Source organism: Grammomys surdaster, unplaced genomic scaffold (assembly GCF_004785775.1).
Source record: "Grammomys surdaster isolate TR1022 unplaced genomic scaffold, NIH_TR_1.0 224, whole genome shotgun sequence".
NCBI classification, from domain to species: domain Eukaryota; kingdom Metazoa; phylum Chordata; class Mammalia; order Rodentia; family Muridae; genus Grammomys; species Grammomys surdaster.
Genome location: NW_021604669.1, coordinates 8,470,385 through 8,482,294, shown reverse-complemented (window position 1 = coordinate 8,482,294; position 11,910 = coordinate 8,470,385). Strand labels below are relative to the sequence as shown.

At 42.6% G+C, this 11,910-nt stretch overlaps 1 protein-coding gene across 2 annotated transcripts in view; it reads right to left on the bottom strand.

The window, feature by feature from the left end:
* The window catches only part of Oc90 (otoconin 90), a 32,176-nt gene extending 21,774 nt beyond the window's left edge, over nt 1–10,402 (bottom strand). The window contains exons 1-4 of one of the 2 annotated variants that reach the window (XM_028773292.1): nt 10,354–10,402; nt 6,997–7,089; nt 2,979–3,041; nt 2,047–2,103 (exon numbers count right to left, since the gene is read on the bottom strand). In XM_028773292.1, coding sequence (XP_028629125.1) covers nt 2,047–2,103; nt 2,979–3,041; nt 6,997–7,042 — 166 coding nt within the window. In that variant the 5' untranslated portion in view covers nt 7,043–7,089; nt 10,354–10,402. Of the gene's footprint in view, nt 1–2,046; nt 2,104–2,978; nt 3,042–6,996; nt 7,090–10,353 lie in introns of those variants that run through there. The other variant, XM_028773293.1, reaches the window with a different exon arrangement.
* Nucleotides 10,403–11,910: the final 1,508 nt, after the last annotated feature.

The following is an 11,910-nucleotide window of genomic DNA, read 5'->3' as shown; positions in this document are numbered from 1 at the left end:
ATCTATCTATCTATCTATCTATCTATCTATCTATCTATCTATCTATCTGAATATATAAAAAAGCCAAAAGAAAACCCTTTGACCTGCAGGGAGGGACTCTGCTATGTGTACACAGCTCACGCACCCATCTACCCATCTTGCTACACTCAGACTGCTGTGTGAACCTAAGGACACCACATGGACACCACCCATAGAATCAACTAACCAGGGCTCAGAGGGCCTCATAGAGACTGAAGACTTGTGGAGCCTACATAGTTCCGACCTAGGTCCTCCACACACATGTTATGGTTGTATAGCTTGTGTTCTTGTGGGACTCCTAACAGTGGGAGTAGGATCTGTCTCTGACTCTTCCCTGCTTTTAGGACCCTTTTCCTCTTAGTCCAACCTTAGTATGAAGGGAGGTGCCTAGTCTTACTGCAGTCTGGCATGTCGTGTTTGGTTGATGTCCATGAGAAGCCTGTGCTTTTTGGAAGTAGAAACTTGAGAATAGATTTGGAAGAGAGGTGTTTCGTGGGGAGGACCTTGGAGAAGAGGTTTGAGAGGAAACTTTGATTGGTACATAGTATATGATAGAAGAATACATAAAAATTAAAAATATGACATGCCATTATGATCTATGGAATGATTAGTTTGCTGAGCGAATCTCTAGTGGCTCGGTGATAAAACTATAAAATTATAAGCTAGTGTAGAAAGCAGAAAGGAAGGGCATGTAGACACAGTATTTGAACATCTAGTTTGCATCAGGAACTGCACTAGATATTTCCAACAGTTCCACAATAGTTCATACATGTGGAATATTACAAAGCTTTTGTCTTCAATGCAATAAACTTCACAGAAATCCTGCCAGGAAAGCACTGTTCTGTTGCCTCCACATGAGAGGTAAAGGCTTCAATAGTCAGAACCACGCTCAAGGCACCACCTGATGCTCTACCTTCAGGCGCACAGCACATACACTGGTAAGAAAAGCACTGCTCATTTCAACTCTAAACCTCAAGCTTCACATTCCCATCCTTTGCTTTTCTCTAGATGAGAGGGTCATTCTATGCTGAAGGAGGTGACCCTCCACTGCCAATCAGAGTACACAAGACGACAGAAGGAACTATGAGCACCAGTTCCACTTACCGGTTCTGGTTTCTTTCTACCTCATTCAAACTCCCCTTCCCTTCTCATGATTTGTTCCCATGAGGTCTCACTGCTAAGTAAAAAATGACTCAGTGTTGTTGGAAACCTTCCTAAAGTTTGTGTGTACATGCACGCTTACACAGATGTGCATTTTCGTTGAAAGACCTCCAAGGCATCCATATGGAGTTGTAGGTCCCATTCCCAGCCTCTTCTAACCAAACAACAGGCTTCAGTGGCCCTAATTTGAGAGGCAATATTTGATAGGCATTGGCCATTTCTGATGGTAGCAACCCTCATGGTGTATCAATAGTTGCATAATTGAAATGAAACACGCGTGGATTGTCTGACAATCTTTGAAATCTTTAAGATTCACATATATTTGCTAGTTGGAAGAGGAAACCAAAGCACATTAACATAGAGGATTAAAATCTAGGCATGAAGAATGTTTCCCTTAGATGAGTGGGAGGGAGAGCATCCTCATAGAAGCAGGGGTGGGGGGAGATAGGAGAGGAGGGTTCCAGAGGGCAAACCAGGAAAGGGGATAACACTTGAAATCTAAATACATAAAATATCCAGAAAAACAAAACAAACAAACAAACAAACAAACAAAACAGAACGTTTCCCTTTTTGCTCTGCCATCTGGAGGAATACACATAGCTCTCATGGGTTCAGCATCCACGCTTGTACAACTGGGATCCCATTCTCTTTCCAGAACTAGGAATCAAGAAAAATGAAGGCGCAAATTCCCTCTCTGATGTGCCTTCCATAGCATCCCTGACTTCTTAGATGCTAACTACATGCTGGCACTTGACTGAGGAGGCCAAGGACAGCAGAGACAGAAAGTCCCTAGTTATTTCTTCTGGCTTCCAACACCTAATCAGTCCTGACCCTCAATGGATGAAAGCAACTTCAGATTTCACTTACCAAAAATTTCTGCCACACTTTCCACGTTTTTAAACACCCCATTGAAGAAAGTGATATCTAAGTAGAAGGAAGACAAACACAAGTCTTAGTTTGGCCTCTATTTCTCTTTCTATGCAGAGATATTAAACCTTTCCTCTTTTCCTAAGAACAAAGTTAGACTTAAGCTAACTTTCCTGTAACATGGGTCACCATGGAAACCAACACTGATGGGATTGAAGCAATATTCCTAGGCAACCTTGCTCACTAATAAAGAAGAACAATGACTTCTGGGTGGTACAGTCGTTTCAACTGAGACGTACAGTAGCGGATAAATGCATGAAGCCAAGGTGTGGTGCCTATGGACATAATACTTAGGATATCCAGCAGGGAAGTGTACAGTTATGAGAGTTATCACAGTGATGGGATCCCAATGAACTCTTCACTAAAGAACAAGCACTGCACCAGGATTCTGCAATATGTCATTCATTTCTTTCTTACCAGGAAGCCTAGAATGCATTTAATTTTTTTTCTTTTTTTGAGATTATAATATAATTACCAAATTTTTCTCTTCCATCCTCTCCCTCCAAATGGTCACATAGACCCCTTTTTGTTCTCTTTCAGATTCAAAGCCACTTTTTTTTTCATTATTTGTTACATCCAAACATTGTATTTTAAGCTAAGATTTAGTCCCTACAGTAACCCTCAACGCCACTCCATTTACTATCTTTCCTGGTTTAGTATTTCCACTGAAATCAGGCTCAGCTGAGAGAGCACTAAAGCATGAGACATCAGGAGGAAAGGCTGGAGAGATACTTTTGAGGACCATCTAAGTGACTACTTGCAGACGCTAAAGCATTAGGATCCCAGGGCATGTTCAAGAAAGGTAATTGTCTCTGCTGGCATCCTAGACAACATTTTACTTAGCTTCTGTGCAAAGGTCAAAGAATTCTTACTGATATGTTTTGACAGTCCTGGAGGCAATTCCTGGGGATTTGGTGTGTCCAGAGCATGGCCCCCTGGAAGTAAGTCAGACACAGAAAGCGCAAAGTTAGCACAAACATTGTGCTGTTCTTTGCTGGGCTAAGGCTGAGAGGTGACAAACAAGAAGACAATGAGGATACCTCCCACCCCCAATTCAATCCCCCATGGGTTTTTGTAATACATATGCTGTGCTCAATCTAGGGGAATCTCAGGAAATAAAGAGGCAGCATGAAGACCCCTTGTGTTTCCTAGTGGTTGATCTTAATGGTTGCATTCTGACTCTGGAGAAAGAGACATGGTTATCTGTGCTCCCATGAGAAGCTACAGTGTTATTGAAACTGATTGTTGTCTGAAGGATTCTGGAAATAAAGAATCATCAGAAAGAAGTAAAGACATAGACAAGACCTCAGTTCCCAAGGAATTATATTTACAGGCAAGGTTGACCTCTGATTATTAGGATCCAGATCTCTTTGATACAGGGTCAGTATGCATTTTGATCCAACCAATATGATCTAAGACTGGCTCAGGTCTCGCAAAGTCTTCAGTTGATTCTGAAGACAATTCTCTAAAAGCCTTGCCTTAAACCATGGTGTCTAAAGGTATATGAATGGGGTGGGCTTTATCTTATTTATCCTATCATGGGAGAAATATGGATGATCTTGTGCTAGCCAATGGAATGAGATTGGCCACAGACAAATCCTTGAATTTACCTGTGCCAATTTTGCATAAAAGATATAAAGCATGTGGGTTGCCTGACAGTATCATCAGATTTAAAATGTGTGTGTGTGTGTGTGTGTGTGTGTGTGTGTATGATGGACATTATGTATATGAGAAAGAGAACATACAGACCTTGGTATATTTGTTGGTGAATGAAGGAATAGATATATAACAATAGAACTACACACTGAATGGCAATGAGTGGTTACTTACTAGAATTATAGAATCTTTATGTAAAGTAATATATTTTGTTTGTTTTTTTTAAGACAAGATATTTCTGTGTATCCCTGGATGTTCTGAAACTCCTTCTGTAGATCAGGCTGGCCTTGAACTCAGAGATCTGCCTGCCTTCGCTTCCTGGGTGCTAGGATTAAAGGTATGCACCACCACTTCCCAGCTAGTGGTTTTAAGTAAAAGGGGGGGTATGGAACTTTAAGAAAATATTGTATCTTATTTATGTTAATATTTGCTCTTATCTATACCATACATTTGTAGAGGCCATGAAGGTCAGAGAGAACACAGGATTCTCTAAAACTAGAGTTACATATGGTTGTGAGCCCCCATGTCAGTGTTGGGAACTGAACCAAGTACTCTGCAAGAACAACCAATGCTCTTAACCACTGAGCCATCTCGCCGGCCCCTAAATCTATGCCCAAAGCTGGCTTTTCTCAAGTGCTCTTCCACAGGAATGGAAAAATAACATGACGAATAGGGCATTTTGAAATTGTACCTCAGTGACCTGAGGAACAGATACAGATATTATCTCTTGGGGACTGAAGCTCAGCTTATTGAGGGTGCTATGGCATCTTCAGACAGGTCTTATCATCCTCATCCTTCATAGTCCCTGCAGTTCTCTCCAGCCCAATAAACTGCCAGCAGATATACCAGCAGACCTGGTTTCTGGGGACTCAGGACTGCTCAGGTAGATTCTCCTAGATGGTCTTTCCAGACTGTCTTCAGACCAAGCTGCAGCCCCAGAACACATACACTACCCCCACTCTCCCTTGTTGCAGAGCTGGACCTTCTTTCTTGCTGCTCCACTTCTTTTGGATGTTTCTTCTGATGAGAGACTTTTTTTTGCGAATGATAAGGCCTTAGTCTCTATTTCTCAGGAGACACAGATTAATACATTTCTTTCAGTCCTTTCAGCAGAGCCTCTGAAATATCCCTTAGCAATCTAAGATCTGGCAAGTTGGTTGGTTAGGCAACAGCATCTCAGTAGTGGCAGGCCCTACAAAAACTGGGGGTGTGGACAGAACACATTCAAATCCACACACAGATTTGTGTGTTGGCACTTTGAATGTCTATGGCTGTCATTTTTCCAAAGCCAAGTGTTTGTGTTTGAGAGTAAACATCTCCCAGAGAACAATAAAAATATTTGTCAAATGATTCCTCATAATAGAGGATATCAATTTTCACTTTATTATTGAAGTGTAACTGTCAAGGGATAAAGGAGGTAAAAGAAAACAAGAATAACAGAAGGAAATATTTATTGGTCACAATTTTATGGGAAAAAATATATAAATGATACACATAAAAAAGGCAGCTTGGAGCAAAAGGAAATTTACTCTTTAGAAAGAAGAAAGTGATAGCTACCAAGGAGAATAAGCTTTTAAAAATATGAGGGGATTCAAATCCTGACAAGAATGCTTAATCTGGAAAAAGCATATGGATGGAGGCCAGGGAACAAGCTGTTGGCCAGTTCTGTTCCATCGGGAAGGCTTATCTGTAAATAAAGAGCTGGAGTCCTCTCTTGATCGTTAGACTGCCATTGTCATTCTCAACTTATGTGCTTCTCAGCCAGATGCAAGCCTCATGTGTTTCATCTGCTTGCTTGGATCTTGGCCAACATAAATGACGCATATGCACAATACATGGTGCCATTGTCTCTGCTGTTGGAGGAGATACATGAAGCGCCTCTCAGAGACAATGTATAGGCTGAGAGTGTCTCTGAACACGAGAAAACAAGGAACAAAGAACAAGGGGCCAGATCAGCAAGTGATGGGAGCCCCCTTGGAGGAAGGAAAGCAATGGATTTATGTGTTTAAATGAGACAGGAGTTTAAGGGTCTTCCATTTGGCTGGTGTGTAAGGAATGGAAATGTTTGCCTTAGTGGTTCATATGCTCACAGAGATGAAAAGAATATTGTTTCATATTAGGAAGGCCAACGTGACCCAAGGAATTAACAAATTGGAGGGGGATATGTAGTAGCTCACAACCAGAGGGGAGAGGAACTACACTCCTAGAAGGAAGGAGGGAGCTAACCAACAAGACATGTTGTTTTTGGCCCAACTCTCCTCCATCCTGAACCCTAGCCAATACTTTTAAGTTCTGGACAGGGTTTTCTATCTTTTTTCGTTAATTTTTTACATACAATCTACCGTGATCATACTGTCTTTCATTCCTCAGCTCCTTCCCACATCCTTACCAACACAACTTCACATTCTCTTTTTCTCTCCCTCTCTTTCCAAAAAAGAACATAAAACAAAAAGCAAAGGTAAACATAAACATGCAAAAATCCCCAGAAAGACAAAAATATAAAAACAAAGCACATACACAAACACAAACACACATACACACACACACACACACACACACACACTACACACAGAGCACATATGCTACATACACATAACGTACACAACACACATAACAAACACAACACATGTAACACATACACACAACACTATAAACACAACACACTATAAATACACCACACACACACACAACACATACACATAACACACACATAACACGCACAACACATATACTATATACACATAACACACATACCACACACATAACACACATATCACATACAACACACATGCAACACACACTGTAAACACACCACACACACACACACACACACACACACACCCCACATGCACACAACCAACAAAAGCAACTAAAACATGAAGCCTGTATTTCATTGTTAGCTACTTCTGGGCATGGGACCTCTCTGAAGTGTTTAATATGCTCAGTGACACTACATTGGAGGAATTTGATTTTCCAAGTAAAAATCAATTCCAAATAGTATCTTGGTACAGGGTGGGTCTGAGTGTCCACTTCCCATTCTCTATGCTGGGATTTTCTGAGCAGGGTTTTAAATAGTTAACCTTAACTCTATAACTTAATACTGATATTTGGTTCCCCTCAGTCACTGGGCAGAGGAATGGAGAGGAGCTAATGAGCAAGTCAGCTGGAGGCCAATACAACGTCCCTGCATTCCTGTGAAGTGACCAAATGCTAAACTGGAGAAACAGTACTCACCAACATAGGGGACCATCAGCATACTGAGCAGGAGCAGCATGGCCATTGTGGCAGTCTAGAGGACAGGGTGTAGGCATAGACTAGAGCAGCTTCCTGTGAGAGCCAGCAAAACATGACAAGGATGACTTTTAAAAACCCCATATGAGAATCACCAGAAGCTTCATACTCCCTTTGTGCCAAAAGACCAAATTTCTGAAAGGGTTTCTGTCCCAGCTTCTACACTAACTAGCACTTTGAAAGGAAGAGACAATGTTCCCCATAGTAACTCAGCTTATCCAACTGTAAAATGGTAAGTTAGCCATGTTCTCCCTGAAGACATGGCAGTGTATTGTTTCTTCACTCATTTATCTCATAAACATTTACAGCAGACCTCGCACGAGAGAGGTGGGTTTGAACCCTATCAATACCACTGCAGATATGAATAAGTCTGGTGACCACATGGTGGTGCTGCCTGCCAACAAATGCTGCCCCCCCTCCCAAGCACAGCATCTCAACTTTTCTTTGGTTTTGGGCCACCTGGATTATTTGGTTGCTGTCCTAGAATATCAATGGATACCCTCAGGGGCTGCTCTGGGGACAAAGGAACAAGGTGGGAACAAAAGTCCTGGAACCCTGCCACACTTTCATTGTAGTTTCTTGTGTTCAGATCACCAAGTATTTGACTTCAATAGGCACCCTAATGCCCAACAACTGTATAGTTAATAGGAGGCAGGAGATCAGAGGGTTTTTAGAATAATTTTCTCCCTAGTTATAATCCCCTAAGCTGTGGAAAATGATTGGTTGATTTGTGCATATTCTGCTTTAGATCATGATTTCAGGACATTGTACGAATGACAGTAAAGCATGTTCCAGGCTGCTGGATAGATTTGTAGATGTTGTGTATTGCACGAAGGTGCTTGGCGAAGACGGCATACAGAAACCCCCAAACAACTAGGCTAGACTCTCAAGTATGCCCTCTGCAGAGCACTTTTATACGTGCTTCTCTAGAGGTAAAGGAGGTATGCCACAGTTTAAGGGTTGTCATGCTGAGATCACCCTGCCTGTGAACTCAGTTTACTCTGGAGAGTCCTGAGTGAGAAGAGCTGTGGACTGCAAGGTGGCTGTCCTACAAACTTGCTTCTAGCATGGCTGCTGGTGGCTGCAAAATGGATGGGTACTATAGGAACGAAAGCGCAAGGAGCGAATGCTTGAGAATCCTGAGTGAATTGAGAGCCCTCTAGTAACTGTCTGCTGTCTGATTTTCCTTTAATACAACACTCTGCTTGTACTCATCTCCTAAAACAGACAATCTATCGCCATCCTAAAAGCTCTCCTAAACGCTTTTCAGTCAGCTTTGACTGCCTCCTATTCAGGCTGGAGCCAGATTGAAATGGATGGAGGATGAGACAAGTCTCCAAAAGGACTGTTCTAAGGACCTCCACTAGTGTGCAGCAAACGCCTCTCAGGAGGAGAGGGATGGAGACCCTTTTTAAAATTAAAACTCACAAGACTGAGGCCACCATACCTTGGGTAATCCAGTCACCGTCTAGCGCTGATGGCGTCTTATGGTCACTGTTAGTTAACTTGGAAGGCTCATGCATGGGTATCATCTAGTCAAATTACAAGTTTTAGGATGAAATCTTTGAAGCTTGGAGACTGATGAATTATAGCACAAAGGTCCCACTTGTGCCTGACTCCCAGTCCAGCACTGTTACAGGGGTAGCACCTGCCTGGTTGGTCTTACAGGGCCCAAGTGAGTTCATCTCCACCCCCAAACTGTGATACTGAAGTACAGAAGCTGCTCATGAAAACAGGGACTGAAATTTCAGTAGCTGACTGCATTGTAGGCAAGGGCTCATGCTGTTCCCTGTCCGTTCCCTGTTTGTGCTGAAGCCCTTCTTTGGGAGATAAAGTAGGGTTCCAGTTAGAGCAGCCACCTTTGAGCCAGGTCTCAGGAGTTCGCTCTCCCAGCTGTTCTGCATCTCAGGCTACATAGGCTGAAGACTACTTGACTTCTACCTCATAGGATTTATGGGAGTGCAAATAATAAAAGCCACTGAATCATCAGGCATGGATCCACCACTATTCTACTTTAAGAAACTGCTTATCAGAGAGGAGAGAGTAAAGAGTGGCGGGGAGGTTTTTGTACAGAGTTCCAGTTTGGGAAGGGGAAATAGTCTGATAGTGGACAGTGGAGATGATAATACAAACAAAATAAAAGATTTACTTCATGCTACTGTCCACTGAAAATGGGTAAGATGGTAAATTTACACATATATATTACATATTTTATATATAATGTCATGCATATCCTAATACAAAGTTTTAACTAGGCTATAAATTTGTGGATCTTGTTCCTTGCATGAATTTGATCATTTTTTTGTGTCACATGGCCCACTGAGCATGCTCCATGCACTGTCTAGAAACAAAACCTTAAAAAAACAAAAATATTTTCCTTTTCCATTTAACTGAGGCTCAGTTAAATATCAACACACCAAATTGCATTTAAAGGTTGTGCAGGCACAAGGGAAGCAACATGCCTGCCAGTGTCCATGCTTGAAACCATTAACCAATCTCATCTAAGCCTTTGCTCTGTGGATTCCACCCTCAGCTGTCTTGTCAGCCACATGATCCAAAACCAAGCAGCCTCCTGATGGTTGTTACAATTCTGTCAGGAGGTCTATATCTTGTACTCTGAGACTGCCCTTTGTGGTCATCCCCCAGAAGAATCCAAGCCACATCCTGATAACTTATCCTGTGGCTACTTGACTGTATCTTGGAAGCAGACTATGCTGACTGGGCTAGACCAGCCAGGCTCTGTTGCTGGATGGATCGAGCTCATTTTTGAGTACCAATTTGTCTGGAACTCCTGGAATTGACCCAGAAGAATCTTGCCTTGAGTTACAAGGCAGGAACTCTGTTCTCAGGACCACTGACCCACTGAAGGTTCCCTAGGCATAGTTGTGGCATAGAGCCACAGGCTTATGGAACCCTTGCTGAAGTAGTGTGTTTGGTAGGGAGGTTGGGCAAAGCAGTTTAGCAAGTGTTGTCAAATTGGCACTGCATCTCCTACCAGGACCCAGAGTGCCTTTGGAGTCCAGCAACATCCTGAGTACTATCCAGGACTCACACAGTGCTAAAGACCTGGCTTTTCTTCCCTTCCCATCCCTTCTTTCTTTATGCCCCCCTTTTACACATCCACTTCTGCCATCTAGTTTTCTTTTCTTTCTTCTTTCCTTCTCTCCCTTCTTCCACTCATCTCCATCTTCCTCCATCTATTTCTTTCATCTCTCTGACTCTGCCTCCTTGCCCTTTCCCATTTCTCCTTCATCCTCTTCTCCCTATCTCTTTATACCACCACAAGAAGTAGGTACCTACTGTGAAGTGAAGCTCCACTCAAAGGCTGTTGAATGATCCAGAGTTGCTTGGCTTTGAGGAAATGGGAACAGGGTCTTTTATATCTCAGGCAAAGACCCCTGGTCACGTGAGCACCTTCCCAGACTCATACCAAGAGCTTTTCATACACTCTGACAGGTGGGCTGCACGGGAGGGGAGGAGGTATCATAATGCTATGCCTTGGCACAGGTGAAGGCTCTATATTAAACAGTTCCATCTTGAGCCCCATGAGGAGACCCGAGCTCTAATTAAAGAACAATGACTGCCTTGTTCCACACACCCCACCCCACTGCAATGTCTCAGAGACTCTCTGATTATGTCTGAAGATCACAAGGGAACAACTCTGGAGGCTGAAAGATGTTGAAAGTCACAGGCTCCCTTGCTAGGAAAAAGGCAGGCTTTGTCTTGCCTAGTCATTGCGACAGTGACTCCTTAGGGGGATTTGATTTCTCTTTCCTTTATAGTTTTCTATCCAAGTTATGGGGTATAGTCAAATGGGGCTTTATAATTAAACTGGGTTATTAAACCTAGGTTTTATAAACCTAGGTTCTACTGCCAGTTCTACTGAGCTCCATCTTGGCTTTCATGTCTGCTATATGGAGGTCATCCTACTGCACTGTAAGCTTCAGGGGATTTTCAGAGTCTTCCTTTCTTTGCATAATTCTTTATTGAGTGCTTTCCTTCCCAATAGTGTGCCACCAGTGGTCATGAGGACTTTGTCCTTGTCTCTACAGTCATCACAGCAGGAAGTCTGTGTACTCTTAGGAGGAGAGAATGGAGAAGCAAGTGTTTACAGAGGTGTTTGTCCCTTTTCACATGTCCTATCATATTTGACACAGATCAAGTCATACTGGCCATGAACCCTCTGAGCTATGGTCTCCAACTTTGCCTCTTGAAGGAGCAGAACTAACCAGATGATTGCTCCCAACAGACTCCGTTAGAGGGCTTCTCCACATACAAGTTGTCCTTGTGTGTTGGAACATCTGTCTGTTTTTGTCATTAGGCCATTCAGATGCAGTGAGGGTCTGAGCTATATTTGCTTAAGTCTTATTCAACAAACACAGATGAGCTACTATCTCTTAAGCTGCCAAGTCAGTGGGCCACATGTCTCAAAACAGCCAAACCGGTACTCTATGAATCTCAAGAACATCGATACTAAATGATGCTAAGGCATTAGCAACCTACCTAGGAGGGAAATTCTAGACATTTGGAGATTAGAAGATTTTCTTCCATAGTCTGTAAAAGAATGCTATGGTTTAAATATAAATTGTGATCCACAATAGGCAAGTGTAGTGAGCACTTGGTCCCCAACTAGTGGCACTCTTTTCAAAGATGTTGGAAACTTTGGGAGGTAGGACCTATCTAGAGGAAGCAGCTAAGCAGATTACTAGCATACAGATCTTGTTCTTGGCTCTTTGACTGTTTTTCTGTCTGTCTGCCTGTCGGTCTTTATCTGTCTTTCTGTGTCTCAGTATCTTTCTCTCTATGTCTCTGTCTCTCCACCCTCTTCTCTCTCCTTTCCTTCTCTACCTCCTTGCC